This window comes from Mytilus galloprovincialis, chromosome 5 (assembly GCF_965363235.1).
Source record: "Mytilus galloprovincialis chromosome 5, xbMytGall1.hap1.1, whole genome shotgun sequence".
Lineage (NCBI taxonomy): Eukaryota > Metazoa > Mollusca > Bivalvia > Mytilida > Mytilidae > Mytilus > Mytilus galloprovincialis.
In genome coordinates, this window is record NC_134842.1 from 92,146,120 (window position 1) to 92,170,916 (window position 24,797).

The following is a 24,797-nucleotide window of genomic DNA, read 5'->3' on the forward strand; positions in this document are numbered from 1 at the left end:
AAGAGTATTTGACAACTAAAGGGTACCGTACGGTCTTCAACAACATGCAAAACTATTGAGGTCTTAACGGAGAAATTGTTCATCTCTCTAAAAATTGTTCTGACGACCTGATGGTTGGTTGACAGTAATATTTTATATGTACGTCAGATTACCTCCAATAACATTGATGTCATTCCGCTATCTCATCCGGTTTTCTGAAAGAGCAATCATCGAATCATCTTGATTTTCCCTTGTAGTGAAAATTAATGTACCCCTTACACCCAATTCCAAACCCTTGTCTTGTGAAGTTCGTTTTGCTTAATCTTTTGGCGTTATTGTATAGTTTTTGTTAAGTTCAATCTTGTTGGTGCTTTTTTTGTTGCGTATTATTATATACTATGACGACTCTTAATAAAACTTAATTATTGTTAATGGTTATTTGTATTTTCGTTTCATGTTTTATCCATGAAGTTGTCTTAGACCTTATTCTCCATTTGAAAATTCTAGTATCTACAAATGTACGAAATTCTTGTCTTCATTGGCAAGAAATCAGTTAATATATTACCCGTCTTTCATAGACACATTGATGCTGATTGTCACCTTGATATGAGGTATTTAAAAAATATTTTCGGACTTTTCAAAGCACTGACTAATACTATAATAAGCGATTGTATAACTTTATTTTGTCAACATATAAAAATGGTACATATATTATAACGACATAGTATTAAATATACAAAACATTCACCAGTAAATAACAACAAAATATGAATCATTTCATCTTGACTAGACTGGTTTTTCTTATATTTCAGTTTTCAATATCAAGTTTTTTTCTCATTCATCAAATGATATGTTAAAATTTATATAATCAAAACGATCCCATTTACTCCAATCGTGGAGGGAAAAAAGTCTTTAACTGCATATCCGTTTGAATGCATGTAAATTTGCATAAAATTTACATCAGTAAATTATAGTCATTTATAAATTTATATTCGGATAGACAATCATAGATTCTGTCAAGATAGAACGATCATAAAAGTTCATTGTTAATATACTGGTGTATACAATAAATATATTTGTAAAATAGTAAAGCTTAACGTCTAGGTTAGTATCACATACTTGAAGCATATATCATGAGATCTATATTCCCCTTTCGGTTCTTCTCAGGAGTTATCAACCCCATCATCAATAAAATTACTTCTTTAAATATAACAATATGTATGAATCAGGCGGGGATACAACTGCATGTGCCTTCTAATATATTAATGTATATCTAGGTAAAACAGTCTTTTTTTTCAAAAGATGATACGCCTAATTCTCAGGAGCACTTCCCTTACAAGAAATCCTGTTTCGGTAAAGGAGAATACTGTTATATTTAATAACAGATACTTTGTTTTAATACAAAACAGATATTGCCATTTGTAAAGAAGTAAAATTATCAACATGATCTAATCTGTACATGTTTACATGAATAAATACCATTCTTGGTGCAAGAAGAAGTATGTCCATTGTGTCATGATATTGCATCCGAAATATGCTAATAACGCATAACTCCAATGGATTCTATATGTACATTGCCATCATAAAACAGGGAATAAGACTCTAAGCTATAAACATGTTTCTCGCAAAATCTCGCTTGGTGACGAGATTTCAAAAAACTTCGCGAAAATGATTATGAAATGCAAGTAGCATATTAGTTTTCAATGTGTAATGATCAATGTTACAATTTATATGTTACATAATGAATATTTAAAAAGACAAATCTTTTAAAGTAATATGAAAGACATAATCGTAATTAAAAAAACAATAACTGGCATATCAAGTTCATCTACATGAGCACTAACTCCCTGAGTAAACATGTACATCTGAGTCTATGTTTCAGAAAACACCTTCAAGGTCACGTGAACGTTTCACGTTCATTTTTGTTCAGTGTCACTTGAACGTTTTTCTTAAGTGATGCTCAATGTCACTTGAACGTTTTTCTTAAGTAATGCTCAACGTTACTCGAACGTTTAACGTTCATTCACACTTGTCTTTTAAGGCTACTTATTCTCTCATCACTTTCTTTCGAACGCCGAATTCTTGGGATTGTTTGTCCGCAACCCATACTTCTCAACATCCATAATGTCATATATACGATTTATAAAAACGAATTCTGTCTTACAGTTTATCACATTCACTTTTCTTCATTCTTACGTAGACATAAGCAATCATTCTGATCAATTGGTCCCTGGAAATATACGTCACGGTTTCTACAATTCTGTAAAGAAAAAAGAAAATAGATTACACCTATGTGTTGTGATATACGGCAAAAAAAATCATCTGTTAAAATAGATCAATCATGGTACAAATACACAAGTTTACCCTAACTGAGGGTTCAAACTAAAATCAATACATTGTCAAATAATTTGTCAAATAGTTTTTGTAAGACGCCATGTTGTTTTTTTTTCGAGATATGTATTATGCCAAATTCTGTTCATTTCTAAGGATGAAACAAAAGAAAAATCCATTTTTAAGATTAATGTTTTCGTTGGCTACATATCTCCTTAATATAATGAATAAATGTAGAGTACACATTGGCAATACATTGCTAAATTGCATTTAAAGAATATGACAGTTTTAAATCTTTTTGTGACGATAAGATAGTAAGCTTTTCGTGAACATTAATCATGTACCTGAAATTTCAAAGCGGCAAATTTAGTGTCAAATTAACAGATCTTAAAAAAACAAAAAATTAGATTAATTTCTAAGACTTATTCTTAAAAATTTGGGAAAACATAATTTCAAATAGATAAGGAGCCTTTATCAAAATATGTTGTTGCATTTTATGTTAAAGTATATGCACAATACGTTCAACTTTATATTTTTCAAGTGTATCAGATTAATACAGAAGTAGAACAATCAACGAAACAAAAAACAAAACTGTTGTGTAATAAACCTACCATCGCACAAAGAATCCCAAATATTCTTCTTTAACGATCTGAGTTCGTTATAGTTGCTAACTTTAAAGAAATTCTTGACTCCGCCGTACGGTGAGTCCGACATCATCATTAGCTCTTCCTGCGGTTGGTCATCCCCAACTTGTATCACGTAAACCTCAATACCATGAAGTCGAGCTCTTTGTGCCTCCGAAAGGGCTTTCAAGGGATCATCCAAATTACCATCAATGATCAAAATTGCTATTTTTCTCGCATCCCGTCTGCCTCCATGTCTATGACTAAAAGCACCTCTGCGCATCCTTTTCAGCATACTTCCAAAGTCAGCACTAGCTTCGTCTGCGAGTGCTTCCACCGCGTCTTCTTTTGTTTTCTTAGATCCTAGTTTGAATCCGGTTTCACCTTTTTTGTGAACAGCGCATGCGTCTTCTGCCATAACACCTATTTGAATTTTATCCTTATCGACATCCAAATCATTTACAAGATCCTGTACAAATGCTAAGGCTTTCTTTGTGTTCTTTTTACCAGCGTTTACACTATCTAGAAGAAACATCAAGTCGGCCTCTTGTCTTGATCCACATGCTATAAAAAAAAACATAAAAATTTAGCATCGTTTTCATTGTATAATCTTAAACTCTTGTTGCGATAGTTTAGACGTGCTTCAATTCCCTTTCTTTCTTTCTTTCTATCTTTCTTACTGATTTATATGTTTACTGAAAACTGCCAGTTTACAGATTGTCCTTTGAGAAAGGTTCTTTTTAGATGTCAGTATAATGGTAATCTCTTAGTTATTGCAATAAACTTTATTGTTAACGGGGTAAAATTAAAGAAAAGTATTAGGAAGGAACATGGTAGCTAGTGATATAGTTATAAAAGTTAAATACTTATCAGTAGACTTGCACTAACGTACATGTTTCAATAAAACAATAAACAACTATTCAAATCTTTATACAAAACAGCTTAGTGTGAAACTTGATTGTATCAGGGTGATATGAATTGCATAACCAGACTGATTCGTTTTAGCTGGATGCCTCTTGAAATATCGTTGTTATGTTTTATTGTTTCGTATCTTTTAAAGTGGTTTATATTTAAAACAGCCTGATTAGTTCCAACCCGAAAGTGAAGAATGCAAAATTTTTCAACGGATGGTGAATGTGGAAAGTAACCGAATTATATAACAAATTATTTAGTAAGACTATAATCAGATTGATAAAAAGTACCTAGGCTACTGCACATCATTCTTACTAATAGGTAGACCAACTTTACAATAACCCATTACACGCATGACAGAGAGTAACATCTGTACGCATAGTCCTCTACTATTGCATTTATGGAGGAAAGCTATAGTAATATGCTCAACTATACTTTACACAAACAACATGTTCAGCAATTCTTTCATTAAATATCACAAACACGAAATCATTTCAACCAATTATTGAGGTCTTCGTCATAGAATATCAATAGAAATAATTTCGCTGATACTTACACATATCCGAAACTGTAATTGCTGGTTCAGTAACTGAAAGTATAAAAGAAAATTTGTTTACAATTTTTACCCATGTAAATATTCCAACAAATATACAAAGATGCGTAGGTTTTAATATTAAGACGATAACATGTCATACGAGATACAAATGGATACACCTGGCTGAATTAACATATTTGAAATTTTACATAAATTTTAAAACTTTTTTAAAATTTGAAGGCCAATTTATAATCCGCAAATCTTCAGCGTATGCATGCATGGGTTATGCAACACCTATCTGTTAAACAGATTTTAATGCTGATGATGTTTGTTGTGTACTGTGTCACGTGATTGCGTTCTCTGTCATCAGAACGTGCGAAGATTACGTGATTGGAAACATCTTCAAAATACATTTTAATTAATGCAGAAAAATTGTGTAGCTTTCAATAACATAACATTTAGCATGAAACTAAGCGTCTCAAGTACTTGTAATTGAAAATGGGTGTATAAATGTAGGTGTGACATAAATTCATGCAGTATTCAATTAAATATAAGTGAAATGTTGTAGAAAGTATTAAATAAACATAAAACACCAATTTGTGAATCTTACGCTAAATCCTACAGTTTATATTTATAATACTAGTAGATATCCATCTGAATTCCTTCATATTACCGAAGCTGAGAATAAATGCATTTGCAAAAACTATAATTGTAAAACTAATTTGACGGGCGTTTGTGTAAAGTATTGAAGTTTTCAATGTTTGCTTTTAAAGAGTGTAAATAAGTTCCTTTTTTGTCTACGATTTCGGTTTTGATATTACCTTTTTTTTAAATCGACATTGAGAGTTCCTGCAGAAGGTTCATCTAGAAAAACACGTCAGTCGTATAAATTTCTAGTGTTGTTTTCATTTTTTTCAACTAGAATACACATTATTTCAATACACAATATTATTTAATTTCAAATGTTTTCTTTTTTTTTTTTTTTTTTTTTTTTGATTGATAATAAGTACCTTCGCATGTGTTGATGGCGACTTTCGGAAGAACAAAATCCAAGTCATCAAACGTAGGTAAGATATGCTGATAGCTGTCGTCTGTTGTACCTGCAATCGCTCGGAGTTCCTCGATATTTACATCACCAATTCCTATTGGTATCAATGTGATTCCCGCCCTTCTTGCTTCAGTCGCCTGCTTCTTTGTACTATGTATCGAGGACGACGGACTGGCTGTGATAATGATAGCAACTTGAGCTGCGTGACGTCTTGAGACGCTTCTTCGGAACGACTTTGTCCTGATGTATCGAATGGCTTCATCCATTCGAGTACCACCTGCGGATTTTTCAACTCGATCCAAAGCAAAACTAAGTTCTTCACGAGTTTCGTATTGTGGTAAATCAATTAATTGTTGAACTTGGTCACTGTATAAAATGGCTCCGATTCTTGATCTATTTTGACCAATGACAAAATTGTGCATGATACGTTTGGCAAATTCAAGCTGTTTTTTAAATTCGTTTGGTCGAACATTGTTTGAAGAATCGAAAGCGAAGACAATATCGGTAACACCATCAGCGAAGCAAACTGAAAGAAAAAATTAAATTGTTATCAAATAATAATTTCAGATATAACTACAAAAAAACAGCGAAATAATCTGTTCATTTAAAAAAAAGCTTTATTCTGTACACCGTTAATTACCTGAGGTTGCTTAGTAGAAGAAAATTCAAATAATTACCCATAACGAAGAAATCTCTTTTAGCTTTACGTGATTTTCAACGCCATATGCATGTGCGTTAAATTCATTTGCATTTCACCTCAATTGAATTTGTACGTGAAACTCATGTGAAATCAGTTCATTTGAGTTTTACGTGAATCTCATGGGACTTCTGTGAATTTCATGTGAAAACCACATGAAATTTTTCACGTGAGTTTCATGTATAAGCTCGTTTAAGGTGCATCTTACGTGAAATTTTTCATTTGAATTTATGTGATTTCTAAGAAATTCACATGAGTAAATTTGCCTGTGTAAAAGGCCTCAAAATGAACAGTGTAAAGCAGAAAACCACATGTAGAATCTATATAAAAAACAAGAAACTAGAAACATATATGAACCATATCACCAAACGACAACCACTGAACAACAGGCTCCTGACATAGGACAGTTGCACAATATTCCACGGGTTTAAACTAGTTTGTTGGCGCCAAACTCTTCCTTCGACCTGGGACAATGGTGCAACACGACACAACACAAGAACAAACTATACAAAACAATAAACAAAAGAAAATGTATATATAAGAAACAGCAATAAACGTCAACCACTAAATAACAGGATCTTTACTTGAGATATCTTATGTGTACATTTTACTTACTTCTTCTAGCAGCAAGTAGTAGCCATGTATTGAAATAAGTCACGCCTACTAACCCCTTATGAAATATACACGGTCTTCACGTGGTTGTTATTAACCAATCATATTCCTAAAATATTGTAGAGGGAATGATATTATATATATATATCTCATGTGTACACTTTACTTACTTCTTCTAGCAGCAGCATACAATGACTCTGTCGTAGTGGTTGGGAGTGTAGTTGTAGCTGGAAGTAAATAAATTATATAATTTTACATATCTACCGAAAACATCATACGTGTATACACAATGACAACATTCTATTTATGACGAAAGAGACAGTAACCGGTGTGAAAAATATGTGCATTCCATTATTTATAGGCGACAAAACAAGTGGTAAGGACAAGAAAACCAAACAAATGTCAAAATGATCAAGGGTATCAAGAAAGCAGTTAGCTCATTTTTTTTTTTCTTTTCATGGGACGAACACTAGTGCATTAGGAAAAAAACTTTAAAGCTGACAATTTTTGAAAAAAGTCAACCATTTTTTTTTTTTTTTTAATTGATCAATAAATTTAACAAAAATCCCACGAATCTGTGATTAGACGCCTGTTTCATTCAACTTAGATTTACCGCTTTCGAAATTCGGTAACATTTTTTGTGTGATATATTTTTTATTTATCAACGAAAATTACTTATGCTTGCTTCATATTTCAATGATACGAGTCTACTTAAACCTTCTCATATTTCAAGAATTTTTCTCTGTTAAATATTTTAGACAGTTGCATGTGAACCATTTTATTGCCCCATGAAATACGAAAATAGTTTAAAATGTTCTTTTTAAGATATCGGATCTACTTATGTTAGATTAGAAATTCTAAAAACTCATTTGAAATAATTCAAAAGAGTCGAAATGTTTTAATGTTATTGTAGCATATCAGTATATTAACTTTTTATCTTTTTTCCCTTATTGTTATCAATTATATAGTATCATCCGCCCACTGGGTATGATGTTTAACTTTCAGACTTTCAAGAGATTAAGACAACAAAGATGATCTTTTAACCAAAAGTTAGATCAAATTATATTTGGAAAAGCAAATAGAATAGACCCTCAAAGTTAAAAAGTATAGCTGTTATATTTATTTGTAATTTTTTTTCCATAATGACTGTCTAGATCGGGTGTTTTTGGCGGGAAAAGGTTAACGAATGCGTTTTTTTTTTTTTTTGCAGGTAGCAAGCCTAGTTTACAAGCCTACTTTAATGATGACTTGTCTTCAAATGCAATTTTCTATGAAGTTTGTTTCATTTCATATGTTTAATCATTTGCTTTTATATTAATTATTTTATAAAATCACGGCTTTAAAAGGGGGAGTCAAAAGTAGGACAGTTTTAAACCTTTTACGTTATTAGTCACATATATATCTTATCATAATTTTGTTTTCTTCATTGTTTTTTAACAAAAAATAATAAATTGCATAATTTGACAAGAAGGCAATGTTTACTGAATTATAATAATCCAACCACAAAAAGGTGAACCTCTAATTTATAAAAGCAAATTTGGCAACAATGATCATCTTATTAGCCCCCGTGTCTCTATACAAGTGAACAAAGTCACAACTTTTACTAGTATATAAGCCTAGGGTGACAGGAACACAGTCAGGTCATTTTTCTTTTCGTGGGATTAACACAAGTGCATTCGGAACAAAACTCTAAATCAACTTCACTGAGGTTTTTTGAAGATTTTTTATTAAATATATGCTTTTTCTCTGATGTTTTGTCTTTCTTTTGCGGAATTAACACATCTTTAAAGTGAAACCTGAACAAAATTTTGAATCAACAGGACTAAGGGTTTCCGAATAAAGTTTAAACCAGCATCACTGAGGCTTTCCGAACAAAGTTTAAATCAGCACCACTGAGGCTTTCGAACAAAGTTTAAACGAGCATCACTGAGGCTTTCCGAACAAAGTTTAAATCAGCATCACTGAGGCTTTCCGAACAAAGTTTAAATCAGCACAACTGAGGCTTTCCGAATAAAGTTTAAATCAGAACAAAGATTAAATCAACACCACTGTAGCTTTCCGAACAATGTTTACATCAGCATCACTGAGGTTTTCCGAATAAAGTTAAATCAAGTTTTTTCATATGTTTTATTAATTTCACAGTTATATATTTATTCACAACATTAAAATGATTTTCATAAATTACCCATTCTAACAAGTGCACCGCCATTATTTGAAAAAAATTGTCTTTGAAATTATTTCAACGGACTATTAAAATATAAATATCCATTTATGTGCATCCTTTTGCACTATATAATATCAAATATCCTTGATTAATGGAACGTAAATATATTAAACTGTGAGATCATAAAACTTTCTATTACCTGATGGCAAATTATGCTAATAATTTATATTTTTATTTTCTTTAGAAAAGTGCATGCATATTATATTGCATAAGGCGTCATAAATCTTAGCGGACTTTATAACCAGGCTGTATTAATAATCGTCTTCCCTCTCAAAGAACGAATTGAGTGCATCACAGAACTTTCCCGGCCATAAAAATCAGTTGACCAAGTCGATAAATAATGTGCTCATCAACTCCCATACCAACAAATGTCTGATTAGCCCACCACCTTTCCCCCTCATCTGGCCCTTTTAAAAAGAGAATATAATTCGTCGATGACATCTGGGATCCACACGACAAGCTAGCTTTTGCAGGAAATGTATATGCTGAAAAAGGTTTTATTTTTGCTACAGATCCTTGATGTTAGTTTTAATTTGGTACGAAATCTATAACTGATATTAGTATTGATGGGGCAGTTTTAGGACACTTTTCGCTAAAAAAAAAAAAAACCCGGATAATTTATAACATTGTTTTGTTCTTATGTATTACCCACCCTCCGCCCTTCCCCTACTTTTCCGGAAACTGAAGCAAAAAATGAATTGAAAACAACTTCTGATCCTCACCCTCCAAAAAACACCACCACAGAAACACATCGTAATTTTTGTTACAAGAAAATGTGGTAGGATTGCCAATGAGACAACTCTCCACCAGAGACCAAATGACGTGGAAGGTAGGTAACTTTAGATTATTAATAATCTTGCATGTTTGTTACTAGTTATGCTTACTAGTTGGTGTTGTTGTTGTCGTCGGTTCTGTCGTCGTCGTAGTAGGCGTAGTTGTGGTGGTTGTCGGAACAGGCGTCGTTGAAGTCGTTGTTTTTGGTGTTACTGAAAAAGACAGACAAGTTACAATGCAATATTTATGTAACAAGTGTTTTCATTGGCTAGAATTTACCATCAAAAGTTAGTCGCCATATTGGAATGCTGGAATCTGAAGTGTTTGGTAAAATGACGCACAATTTAAATTACTTTGGATTCATTTATTTTCGTGGGTAACAATTCGTGGATTGCGAAAAACTTGCCTTTTAGTGGATGTGTGATTTCTTTGTCTTGCCATATCTGCATATAACATGATAAGTCAATTTGTAATTCGTTGAACATTTGTGATTTGAATTTGTGGTTCACCTATATCCACGAAAACCCACGAAAATTGGCATCCAACGAATAATAATGAATCCATAGTATGTTATTATAAATAGTTTCAGTACATGTACATTTCATGTTAAAATGTTATTTAAAAGAGTTAATTGTATTTGAGTCAATATCAATTTAATTCTCCTCTATTAAGTTTAAGTCAGTATGGCATAGACATATTTTGATTTTAAACTTAAATGTCAAATAAATTTATCTGCTTGCGATTGTATATTAATAATTTAAATCTTTCGTTATCATGTTATTAAAACCCAACTCCTAAACTTATAAAATGTATATGATTCTTCTTTAAAGGAAATCTATCATTACATATTAGTTATATGGGTTAAGTGTTGATTTAAAGACTTCACTTAAGCAACTTCAAGTGCTTTTTTTCAATTTGAATCGCTAGCTATTTTTAGTACGGACTGCAATGAGATTTTCCTTATATTGTTATGCAATACAATACAATTAACCTTGAACTTTTGAACTTTAATCTCCTGTACTTCAATTTATCATTGTATTTACATTTTGTCTTCTTGCATTGCATATGAAACGCGTCTTCCTGATGCAAGATTTAATTGAGTAATTAGGCAAAAAGCGTCTAATTTATTTCTGCAACGTCAAATCTGAATTGATTGCATTTAGATTGGAAAGTAATTCGGCAAATCCATTTTTCACGTGCTATTTAAATCAAACGTACGGTTTTATGACATTTTCTTGAGAAAAAAGAGTTCATGCTTCAATTTTGATTAGGAGAAATAATGCTTAATTAATTACTTCTTAGAGAAAGGTTGAAAGTTAAATCTTTTTAATTATTCGCTGCATCAGGCAGACGTCTTTTTAGCAGACGACAAGACGTCTTTGCGGAAGACGACATGTATTGTAAACATGATTGGTCGATTACTGGTTGGTAATATGAAACATATTTTCTTTCAAATGCCGGACATATCTAAGGAATAAATATTGTTTAATCGATATAGCCTCATTGTTTGATTGTGTGTGATTTACGCCACTTATACCATTATTTGCTATATTGCTGCGGCCAGATTTTAGTTGCGTACGAAGCCCGAGAACATGGATATACCCAACGACTTGCGGCAGGGAAAATGACATCTCTAGGCTACTTTGTTATGAGCGGGGTTCGAACTCACAACCAGCAGTTTGGTGCATTACAGTTTCGCCAAAGATCACTTCGTTTGCGCGCAGCTTTTTTTTCTATATTTGCGCGCATTTGTTAAGGATAAAAAACTAAATACGGACCGGCTAGTGATTGCTGTAAATTAACTATTTTTTCTGTTGTTGGTGAACTACTTAGACCACCTGGCCACCGAAGCCACTATTTGTAGAACATGCTTATATATTGAAATAGATGTTTCATACTGAAATTATAGTAGACGATAATCGGTCATTGACATTGTAGATTGCACACTGGTCATATTTTGATTGATGTTGTAAACACAGCAAAGTTGCACTTACAAAACGTAAGAAAATTGTCTTGATAGCTATTAATTAAATGTGTCAGCTCTTGAACTTTCCATTCAAACGCGTTCACATAAAACTGGTCTTTCTTACGATGTTAAAGGGTGTGTATATTAAGTCATACTAACAAAGTAAGTAAAACACACTGTCCTTGTGTGAATATAAGTAATAAAGGTATGCCTGCGGTTTATAAGTTTATATACAATATATAAATGAAAACCTTTGAACCCTTGACGCTGATCGTTTGAAGTGAAATGGATAGCTCGCATACCATTACATATGTTACAAAAATGATGACTTGATTACGCTATCAATGTAAATAATCTTTTGTGTTCTGAATTAGTTGATCTTTAAATTTATATGTCAATGGATTCGGAACACTTTCTTTACCCTATACTATTGCATTTTTGTACATCATTAACTTTTGGTATTTTTATTAGCAATCTTAATTTGATTCGGATTACAAAATCATCCATCAGCCACATTTTTTTCATTTCCTATGTATTCAAAATTATTCAACCAAACAATTGTTGATACAAAGTGTCAAGGACGGATAAGAATAAGATACGATACGGAATCATGAAATGAAAGGCAACGAAACACAGTAGCGTCCCCCTTTTTTATATCAAACAAACAAAAATTCAAGTTTTTCACGATTTAAATTAAATATTTTACGAAAATGCAATGGTACGAAATGACTAGATTCTGTTCAAAAATCAATGTTTACTCACATAGTAAATCGGTATTGAATAGAAATTCATAGGCCTGCAATCACATGTACAACTTATATGTACCTTTACTTACAAATTAAGGGCATATTCAACATACCTTTGCAAGTCTGGATCGCCAACACCTGTTTAATTGTGTTCAATGTTCCAAAACTGTTGACTAAGAACATGTGTTCCGATGGCGGACTACTGGCAATCATATTCAGTTCTCGGATGTTGATCTTTGGACCAACTCCAACGGAAATCATCCGTATGCCCGCATTTTTGGCTTTAATGGACTCCCATACTGTCATTAACATGTTACTGGATTGACCATCAGTGAGGACAACGATGATCTTAGCGACTGTATCCTTGTCTCGTTTGTTTACGTTGTGGCCAAACATGTGTTTTCTAGCGTACTGTATTGCTTTCTTTGTGTTTGTTTTGTATCCATGGTACTGGTCTATATCTTGAATGGCTTTAAATAATTCTTTTTTGTTGTAATAATCGTCCAGATCAATGTCTACCCTTATATCATGACTGTAGCTTATAACACCTACTCTTGTGATGTTTTTACCAATTGTAAACATATCGGTTATGCTTTCGACGAAGTCGATTTGTTTTCGAAAATCTGGTCCCCATATACTGTTAGACGAGTCCAGTAGAAATACGACGTCTGCAGGCTTGTTTCCACAATAGTATTCAATTGCTGCAAAGAAGGAATTTGATAATGTTACGCATGATCTTTAAATTTCAGTTTATTTGATTCTGTGAAGAAACATTAAATTCTGAGCTACACACCTGCTGTTTCATATTTAATTGCCTATTATTGTAATGACCAGTTATATACTTATTTTGTTTTATGTTTCTTGAATTCTAAAGGTAGTCGTGCCGTACATGTACATCTATGGTCATGACTATGCAGTCTTGAGTAAAAAAGGTATAGAAACGGTATCTTAAAGGCCCATTGGATATGTGTTTGTAAACAACTTTTACTATCATGTGTGCTCAGTTGCGTCTTTAAGATTTGGACGTGCTTCCGGTCTAACATCAGTTCACGACAAGGCAACCAATTAGATTGCAGAATTCGAAGACTCTTTTACCTCTAATACAAAATATCTAAATGTATTAAGATTAAGAATTTAGAAACCTTTTTTCATAAACATATTCAGGAAAGACTTTAGAAACCAAACAATTGATACGATCTTAAGGTACACGGGGTCATATTAAAACATCTCAAATAAACAGACACCATAAATAGATGTTAACTTTTGATAAAGACAGTATTTGCTAATATTCTTTATATCAAATCGACATACATATAAATAGCCATTCAGCAATGTTTATGTTACAATTTGAAGGACATTTCAAAATAATTTGAATAAGTTAAATTTGAGTTTTATCACGAATCCATTGTTTGTTATCAAAATAAAATTCACAAATGCTTTTTTGTGAAATTTGACTCTTTAAGACGCTCATCATCATACCTTATTTGAATAATGGATGATATTATTAAGGACTGGTCAAAAATTCGACAAATGGGTGTACGAAGGTTAACATGGCTCTGTCCTAGTAACACGATGTTTTAAATGGTCAAAACATGAGTCAAATAAGGTAGATTTTAATTTGAAAACATGTCATGAAATACGTATTTGCATCTCAAAAATACAAGTTATTGGTAAACTTTTCACATTCGGAAACTATTATATGTTTGGTCTGTGGATGTTCGTTGTTGTTTGTCTTCCTATATTTGTGACTGTCATTTGTTCGGAGGACTCGGGTGTTTTTGTATAGTGTACTGAGCAGCTAGCCTATTGTTAATCACTTTGTCTGCGTCATACCGTTAAAGTTGTATATGATGATGTGGATGGGGATTAACATAATAAAGAATAATGGACAAAATATACAAAGGAAACATGTTCCAAAAATTATTTTAAGATAGAGAAAAATGTACCAAAATTAAATTTAAAAAAAAAAGAATAATGAGGTGTTGAAATATAAAGAATAAAAAAAAACTATGGGCAAACAATGTACATGCAGAATAGAGGGAAATAGCCCTAAAAAATAAAGACTATAGAAATAAAGGACCCTCAATCTAGACTCTCGTATATTACATTAAAAACAAAAATCAAAAGACAATGTTTAAGTACCCCATGTATATATAAGTACATCTAAGTACTAAATGTGATGCTCTGGCCATATTTCGGTGAAAAGGTCAAAAGGTCTTCAAATAAATTAAATATGCATAGCCGTATGAATGCTGAGTTTATTTTTTGTTTACATTAATTTTTTGTTAAAACAGCTGTGTTAAAATTTGAAACTGTATCACTGTTTAATCATTCAGAGGGATATAATGTTATATTTGGACAAAAAGGTCAAAAGGTCTTGAACTGGTACGTAAAATTGTGCTTACTACAATTATAATATAAAAAGAAACTCTTAATGTAAATTTGAAACTACTTCATTTGATAAAATCTTAATGACCATTAAAACAGCAATTGTAGATTATATTAAGACACATGAATCAAAAAATTGCTTTTGAAATAAGATAAATAAAGAACAAAATTATGCCAATTTGAAACTTAGCGATTTTAGTCTATGTAGCTTTGTTAAAAATAAGTTATTTGTAGAACGAAATTTTCAAAACAAAGACTGGTCATCTCAAGGACAGGTCAAATGGTCAACGGATAAACAGCTTTTGCATCTTTAGGTGTCATATTGAAACTTGAAGTTGTGTCTAGAAAAGTTATCTACAATAACAGTTCTGTTACAAAGATATGTTATTCGGTGAGCAAAATCTTCAAAACAAAAACGGGTCATATTCTGAAGAAACAATTCAAATGGTCATCGGATAAACAGTTTTTGAATGTTTAGGTGCCATATCGAAACTGAACATTTTGTCTACAAAAGTTATTCATAATCACAGCTTTGTAACAAACTAAGTTATTTCGTGGGCGAATGTTTCAAAACAAATATGAATCCTAATTATTCTAAAGAGAACAGTACAAATGGTAACCGGCTAAAACATTGTTATAAGTTAAGATTGAATGATTCACTTCATTATTTTATATATATATATATATGAACATCTTTCTGAAAATCTGAGACTGCATGTGACTTGATAAGATCTTGATAACCACATAATTTCCTTCGCTAGAAGACAGCTCAAAAGGTTTCAGAATTAGCATTATCAATGCACCAAAAAAGACCACATAACGTGTTTGTAAAACTAACCAGGGCTTAATTTTTGTTAAATTTTATGTTAAATATGCAAATTTCTATTGTTAGTAAATTTTATGTGTATATTTCTTTTGTTATCAAATATATATGATCTCAAGTTGGTCAAATGATTCAGTTAAAATTGTCAGCCTAATCCTATTTGTAATTCAAAGTTATGCATAGATATACATGTATGTATGATGCTCGGGATAGGTGGGTGTCCTTCTTTTATTTATTCTGTAACTTTATATTCTAATTGTGTATGTTTTTTACTTGTTTTGCCCATTACATGTATGCCCTTATATTCTGTTTTTTTTTAACACAATACGTTAATACTCTTTATATTTTAGCATACACATATTCTATATTTTTGGTACATTTTCTGTATTCTGCTCTTTTTGCCGATGTTTCTCTATTCTATAAAACCACCCAGACCTTCATCTATATATCACAATCATATATGTTACTGTCGGTTTGATTTCATCAAGTATCATGATAAAAAAAAATGCAAATTATCGTCTGCTATTAAATCAAAATGAGATTGTTTTCAACCTTTTTGATATATGAGTGTTTGTCTGTGGGAAATATTTTAAGAAGTGTCAAGTTTTTTCATATGTAAAACAGTGTTGACTTGACTTCCTAAAGATTTTAATTGGCGGGAGTTTGTACTGTCGAAAGACTCCACGCCTTTTCTGTTTCGCGTGTGTTAATTTATGCCTCGTTTGAATTAGGTTTTCTTGTTTCCGATTTTATTTCTTAACTTTTCTTAGCAATTAGTAGATTCGGTAATTTATTTTTTTTTATTTATCTAGACTTTTTTTTATAGTTTGTTTCATTTTTTTTTTACTTTTTTGACATAAATGTATGGTCTATGTAGGTAAGTGGATTGAGTCGTGGGTACGTACAACTAGTTTCTGACCGACCAGGTATTGGTGGGCGCTTGCAGTTACATTTTTAGTTAAAACTTTAGGGGCAACGTGTAATTTTTCTTTTGTTTTATCTCTTCATGGAAGAGAGTCGGTAGTTGGCGTATGATTGGTATGTTTTATGACTGTCTCATATTTTTGGCAGTTCCAGATATTCCTTTCGTGAATGATTCAATAATCAGAAAAGGAAGTTTGCTGTCTAATTGACGAATTACCAACGTTTCCATTTCGTCATACGATTTGGCAATTGTACCAAACAAAAGACATGATCTAACGAGAGGGGTAATTATTCTATACAGCGATGAGATATAAGTAATAATGGTATCAGAATAATGACAGAAAAATATTTCTTTTCTACATACTTGAGAGCAAAGCTATATATACGTCTGGTTTGCTTCTGTTCTAACAATTATAACTTAACGACAATACCAAGATATAGTATATAATTACATGTATGCTAGATGAGTTTTTTAGAACTGTTACGCTTTGGCGTCGATCGCGGACCGGACCCCGTATTGATAAGAACAATCAAATAGAAGCAGCACAAGACATCTCCAAAAGTAACACAAAATGTTTTGTTTTTTTTTTCATTTGTAGGTTTTTTTATGTGGTAATTTTCGATATTTTTCTATTTTCTTTTTCCTTTTTCTTTTCGTTTCACGAGCATTGAATCACAATACATATCATAATTTTAAATAGCTGATATCAGTTTTGAAGGGGGTTTGAAATATATGTTGATATAAAACGAAAAAGAGTATAAAAATGACAATAAATTGAGGTAGGTCGGTGTAAGTATATTTATTTTTCATTTTTATTCATGCTTTTAAAATCGTATCTTATTGGTAAGATCTTGAATTATAAAAATCTACTTTTATTATTCTTAAATATTTTAACATAGTCTTGCAATAATAAAATAATAAGTCAACCCGAATCATATGATAATAAACAGGGATGTTTCATACGTAACAACTTCTGTCATGTGTAGCAACGTTAATAGCTTATTTTCTGGGCTTTTCACAAATATTTATTTATTTTTTCTTTAACCCTATAAAATGTAAAAATGAATATGTATCAGGTCGTCTGATCTTAAGTATTTTTTGTTCAGTGTTTATTAACCACATATCAAATAAACGTCTGTATGTAAGTACACCCCTTGGTCTATTTAGGACGAGTCAGTGACATAAATTGTTTTTTTAAGCCTTTATAGTTTCCTCAAGCAAACCACGAATACAAAAGTTAAAAATTAGACGTCTTTATCAGTTTAATTATCCAGAATAATTAGCTGATTTTATGATCACGTAAAAATAACTTTTTAGCACGTCTTTCAATTGTATACACGTTAAGGTTGACTATTATCATGATTAAAAAAATATAGAAATAGACAGACTAAAATGGAGTGACTTTCCCATCGGTCAGTGTGAAAACGTATCTTGTTTACAATTTGTGGTTCATTGAATTTGACGATTTTAATCCTTAACACTTTTGCTAATAATGACGCGATGGATCGAACAAAGCCAAATTGATGTATAATTATTCAGACAATTCAGAACTTAAAGAGTGCGATTCTGTTTCTGTGATTTGTCAACATGTGTTGCATATACCACAACTTAATATGTATACTAGGGTATACTAATCTAAAATGAGACAGTAAACCAACGGAAATTTGATTGAATACCATTTGCAAAACTACACGGAATACGTATAATGCGAAATAGTTTTGGCATCAAAGGCTGGTGTTTTGGTCTCATTGCATTATAAAAACGAGATGATAGAACTGAAGTTGGGAGAAAAACAATAAAATGAAATATTAAGAATACGCAAAGAAGAAATATGCTTTACACCCTCCGTATCCTAGCATTACCAAGACTGGTACCGTTATGATGGTGTATTAGACTGGTACCGTTATGATGGGGTATCTACAGCACGAATTGCATTTACTCTTCTTTTCCGTCGCGTCTTTTCTAGAAAAACGCCGGATTGATATACAAGTACGGCTGTTATCTGCTCTTTGGTCGGGTTGTTGTCTCTTTGACATATTTCCCCATTTCCATTCTCAATTGTATGCTCATTTCGTTACATTCTTCACTGTGACGTAAGGAGAAAAGATATAAAGTTGTACTCTTAATGCTAAATTGGGTCTTGTGAACTTGTGATTCTGGTTGTAAAAGAGGTAACCATTCTGACAAAAATCCCAACAATACGAACAATTTCAATCGGACCACTGAAGAATTTAAGAAGTGATTTTAATTTTTTCACATATAATTTTAACGACAACATAAACTTAGGGATTATGTTATTTTACATAAACTAGGTCTTAGATGTCTCCTTTGAAAGACTTCCAAGGTTGATGATGGCAAGGTGTATTTATATGTGAAGTTTTACCTGACTTCGCGACACCCATAAAAACAAATTTATATTCGTTGGAGGGCTATTCTTTCTGAGTATTTCACATGCATATAAATGTCAAATAGTGAAAATGACTAGTGTATCAATTTCATTTGAATATTTACTTCTATTCATGCTTCAGTAACTATTCAATTGCTACTTAATTCATGACTGCAATTTTCTTTTCAAAATCAATGATTACTGTGGTGAATCGTAAGGATATTTAGACGTCCAAGATCTTGATAAAAACCTGATTTGAAATTCCGATCAATAACCTTACGTAACTTTTATCAATGATTTAATGTCAACAACATGCTTACCTTTCAAGCTGTTTTCTTGAGATACCTGTAAAATAAACAAAATCAAATCTATTTTAGTTAAGATTAAAGACAGAAAAAGTGGGTGACATAAAACCTAATAAGTTATATGCTTGTTGTGTAATCTGTTAAGTATCAGATAGATTAAGGGACCAAATACACAGATAATATTAGGTTGACCTGAAATGAAACCTGATTTACTTTTTAAAGATAAAACTAAAAAGAAGTCAAGGCAAAATCTGAAAAAAGTTTTAAATTGATATTTTAAAACATTTAAATGAATGTCATAGTATCAGAAATGAAGGATATTGTTTATTAAACAGAAAAATGTATCCTTCGTGTTATATGTTATAGGTTGTAAACAATGGTATGCTAGTTTCTTGTCCGAGTTCACGTCAGTAGCCGAGGATTGATATAGAAACCCAAAGGTCCAAATTTACATATCATTTTAAAAATAATCATTGAATTGATTGCTGTCATTAATCTATATTGCAGTTTTTACAACACAAGAACACCAGAAGAAAAATTACTTCTTCTTCGGGTGTTTTTTAAGGAAGTATTGAAATGGAAATCAACCTTCTTTAAATTTTACTATCATCATAAATAATATTAAATCTTTTTTTATTATACAGAAGATTTGCTGCTCATTAAATCATGCCTTTTATTTGACTGAATTGCTATATCCATACATGTTTATCGATTAAGGACTTATATGTACATTTGATAAAACAAAATATGTTTTGAAAACCTTAGTCCAATTTAAATTTATCTTCCTAAACTAAATTACTTTTACTTATCGAAACATTACTTTTTAAATTTCTCAGCTACATGTACATGACAAACTCTAGGTCGCTCCACTTAATTTGTTAATTATATTATCAGTGAACAGATGTTTTTTTTTTATGAAACCGAAACCCCATGGACAATGACGAAAAAGTGTGGCATAATTTTCGGACGGATGGCATTTGTTCAGACGTTATTTGTGAGGCCAGTAAGCTGCATCGCGTATATTATATATAGGAAGAATACGTGATTCGAAAATGATCAACTAATAAACACGTATTGAACGGAAATAATAGCCCCTCTTGGAATATACACTTAAATATAAATCGGCGTTGATCTATTTTACAATATACTTGTAAATGTTTGCATTAAACTAAATTGAAATAATAAGAAACATTAATTCGTGTATAATAAGAGTTAAGTTTCATTTTCCCACTTTTTATTGGCCAAAATTTCCATACAACCTATACTCCCGTTCCCTTTCCTGAAATGTGCCCTACAGAATTATCAACAACACGACTGCAGGTGTCGCATGTGGAGCAGGATGTGCTCACCGGAGATCATCCCCATAATTGAGTGATGCTCGTAGGGCTCAGTCTTAGTTTGTCATGTGGTAGTTTGTATATTATTGTTTTTCTTGGTCCTTTTCTTTTTTAGTCATGGCTTTGTCAGTTTATTTTCGACACATGCAGTTGATTGTCCCTTCGGTATCTTTCGTCTCTCTTCATCAAATCAAAGGCATAGAAGACGATGCTTCCGACAATTGCCATTTCTGAAATGCTCCTTCAAATTCTTATATAGATAATTGAATGTAGGCGGGTTAATTATGGCTCTCATGAAAGCACATCATGCAGATGACAGATGATGATTGTTAATAAACATCTAAAAATAACTTTTGGAAGACTTTTTGTAGCGTAATAACATAAACAATTATATAATGAGAAAAAGCGGTACGGAAGGAATTCATGTACAATGTGTGAATAATTACATGTAAAACATCTTTGTACATGAACAAGGAGAATCTGACATGTTCGGTTAAATAAGAATAGAGAGATGTGGCATGATTGCCAATTAGAAAAATATCCACAATGGTACAAATGCATGACGGTAATGTAATAGCTATACGTCACGAAAAGCTCTTGAACGAGGATCAAAAGCCTAACCGTACAGCGAGTTAGAAATAGGCCCAAAAAACTGACGGGAATGTAAATGCATGTAGCTATACGTCACGAAACCCTCTTGAATAAGGATCAAATTCCCAACCGTACAGCGAGTTATAAATAGGCCCAAAAAACTGACGGGAATGTAAATACATGTAGCTCTACGTCACGAAACCCTCTTGAATGTGGATCAAAAGCCTAACCGTACAGCGAGCTATAAATAGGCCCAAAATCGAGAAATGTGGAACAATTTAAACAAAAAATGTGAATATTACGACTGTTTCAAAAATGATCGCCAAAATCAGATTAGTAATGACTTTTTCAAATACTGTGTATAACCATTGATGATTCAGAAAACCGCGATACTTGAGCGAGATCAAAAACCTATTTAACACAAAGCTATATATAAATATGTGATCTGAAATTAGATTGCGGTTTTATTGATACTTGAGCAGCAATTTTAAATCAAGTACGATGAAGAACAGAATACAATAAATAAAAAAAAAGATATAACAGTAGTTTTATATACCGCAAATAAATATGTTAAGGTCTAGTGTACTTAAGGTGGCTCGGGCGTATTCGAAGTTTCTATCAGAAGTGCCGTATTTTTGGTTATTTTATTCTTTAAAGAAAATGATTCAAATTGGTCAAAACAAAATAGGGGGTCACGGACCATTTAAGCTCAAAATTTTACTTTTAAACAGGTATGTAAAAGGGACCATTTTTCAATGAAATGATAGGGGAAATAGAGTTGTTGACATATTTTTTTCGGAATATCAAAAAAACGTTCTATGACAATTGGTCCAAAACTGTTATATGAAAAGCTGGAATATAGCTTCAAAGAATGAGCCAATAAAAAACATAGGTCACCGATAAGGGAAAAAAAATATTTTACCTTAAAACCCAAATTTTGGCGGGAAAATGGTGAAAATGGGTGAATTGTCATTTTGACCCTTTAAAAAATACTGATAATAACGAAAATATTCTATTAGTTACATAACTACAATGATTTGACATTTCTAATCAATCAAAATATTAAAAAAAATTATATCGAATTTACGACAAATACTTTTGTAATTCATGCGTGAAATTATGCGCAGTCGAATAGTCCCGAGCCACCTTTACTGCTTTTCTTTGAATCAAGAATACATTAAAAAACAATGTCTTATAGAATTGTTCATATACATCATTCAGAAAAAGCAACAACAACAAAAACAAAGCGTGAGCCTTCAACCAAAATTTTACAATAGAAATGTGGTATTTTTTCAATACTGGAGGGTATCGTCGAAGTGATGTACACACAATGTTGAGTCCCGAACAGTCCTCTGATATACATGTAGTTGTTAATACCCTCTTTCGTTGGTCTATAGTTGATATTTGTGTCAAAGGCAATCATTATGCATCTTCCTGTTTTCTGTTGATATATTTGTTAACAATCCTAAGGGCCTAACAAGAGTAACTGAACTCGTACGAGATCAGCAAAGGTTTTCGAAAGTTCTATTCAATAACATGATTAATCGAATGGATTTTTATTTTGGAAAAATGTGTCAGTTACTCTATGCTAATCACGTGACTAAATCATTTGCTACTGGACAGATGGTACCCGTATGTTGCACATGTTTGTTTCCGAGAGTATAAGGGCACCAGCGCGGTATAGCCGTTCTTAAAAAAATACGTCTTTTGTGTTACATTTTGTAATAAATTTGCTGTTACAAAAATAAGGAAATTATTATAGAATTAGAAATAATTATTTCTCCTACATGCAAAGATCTGATTACTGGTCCGGCTTTGGCTACACTTTGTAATTTTAAGGGTTAAGCTCTCCATTTAATAAATAAGTTTGAGATGTTCGATTAGTTTGTCCAAGAGTTATTTTTGTCGAAATGCTAATCTTTTACAGTAAAATAAGTATCGTTGATTTTATCATATAGCTGTCTCTTGACTGTCTGAATTTAATCTAATTTCTTTATGAAATATGCGATAATTTTATTGCTTTTGCAATGTGTATAATGTAAAGGTGGTTTATTGAAAGTACAAATACTTTTTTGCATCAAATATGAATAAGGCTTTGCTCAAATGATCTTCTATCTGCATGAATGCAATTTTTATTATAAAATTATTAGTATAACAAAAAAGGTATAATATTCTCATTTACATTATTAACATTCTAGGTGCGATTTTATTATATACATATTAAAGTTGAGAAACGATCGTCAAGTTGTAAACTCAAAAAGGTGAAAATTTATAAAAATAAAATACAGAATTTTCAAGTTTTATACTATGGTAAATGTGACTTTGACCCCAACTGTTTAAAATGTATTATTCACTAGTACATTTACTACGATTTTTTTATCATATATATTTAACAATAAAACACTTACCGCGAAAACTATTTGCATAAATAAAATGATAAATTTCATAATGTAATCCATAGTGGAATATTTACAACTGCTATCAAATTGAAAAATGTCAAAAAGTCCTTCCGTTTAAAATGCACAGTGTCTCCTGACTAAATCACAAATATATGTTAAATAAAATATTGTTTCTTGTCGATTTAACTATTTTGTCATTTGTCTAAGTGTTACGTTGCATATAATACAAGTTATTATATACTACAAGTTGTAAGAGTGTCTATTAAGGGCGGAGCTTGTAAAGTCACATGACAAAATATTGAATGAGTTTCAATTCAAACATGCAAGCGTGGGCATGTGCAGCATTCTAAATATGGAGACCTTGTAGATAAACTATATCAACATACTTTCATTATACCAACAAAAATGTATTTATATTACTTTTTGTAGGGTAATAAAATGGTGTTAGCTGTGCAGTTATTTATAACGTTTTTGATGTTTGATTTTATTAACATGTGCAATCACCTCAGCGTATTTCCATTAAGCTGCACCCAACACAGCTAGTTTCTAAAATTGTTTTAATGTTTGAAATATTTTGTTCTACTACTCAGAAGCAATGTTTTTTTTCAATTTAATGATGATAATATAATTTACAATGATAAACAACTATTTAAAGAACATGATTGCTTAGTAATGCTCGAAATAAGAATACTAGAATTAAAATTTATTGGTTTTCAAAGTTGATCTTGATTCTATAAATAAACCAGAATCGACATAAATCATTTCGATTTTATCTGTATTGATAGCCAAGTCAAAATGCATGTACCAAGTTAGGAATATGATAGTGCAGTTGTTGTCCCTGTACCAAGTTAGGAATATGATAGTGCAGTTGTTGTCCCTGTACCAAGTTAGGAATATGATAGTGCAGTTGTTGTCCATCTGTTTGATGTGTTTGAACTTTTGATTTTGCCATTTGATTGGGGACTTTCCGTTTTGAATTTTCCTTGGAGTTCAGTATTTTTGTGATTTTACTTTTTATCGTACATGTAGCGCTGTTGGTCTGATATCGAATATTGCTGGCACGAAATGGATTATGATTCGTCGTCTGAATAATGTCACTGCACTATACCTACATCTACATCCGGTTTATTTTACAACACGGTCAATGACTGTAACACAAATGTCTTTTATACTTTTTACTGAACAAGTGTTATAGG

General features: G+C 31.7%; 1 protein-coding gene across 1 annotated transcript; it reads right to left on the bottom strand.

Moving 5' to 3' along the window:
* Window positions 1-1,672: 1,672 nt before the first annotated feature.
* On the bottom strand, window positions 1,673-23,809 carry LOC143076711 (matrilin-1-like). Its single transcript, XM_076252551.1, has 9 exons — window positions 23,611-23,809; window positions 19,290-19,314; window positions 12,561-13,148; window positions 9,846-9,947; window positions 6,908-6,964; window positions 5,391-5,954; window positions 4,402-4,434; window positions 2,922-3,497; window positions 1,673-2,239 (listed from the first exon to the last, which is right to left on the bottom strand). Exons 1-9 carry the CDS (start codon window positions 23,659-23,661, stop codon window positions 2,232-2,234), a joined length of 2,004 nt encoding a protein of 667 aa, XP_076108666.1. The 5' UTR covers window positions 23,662-23,809; the 3' UTR covers window positions 1,673-2,231.
* Between the last annotated feature and the right edge of the window lie 988 nt (window positions 23,810-24,797).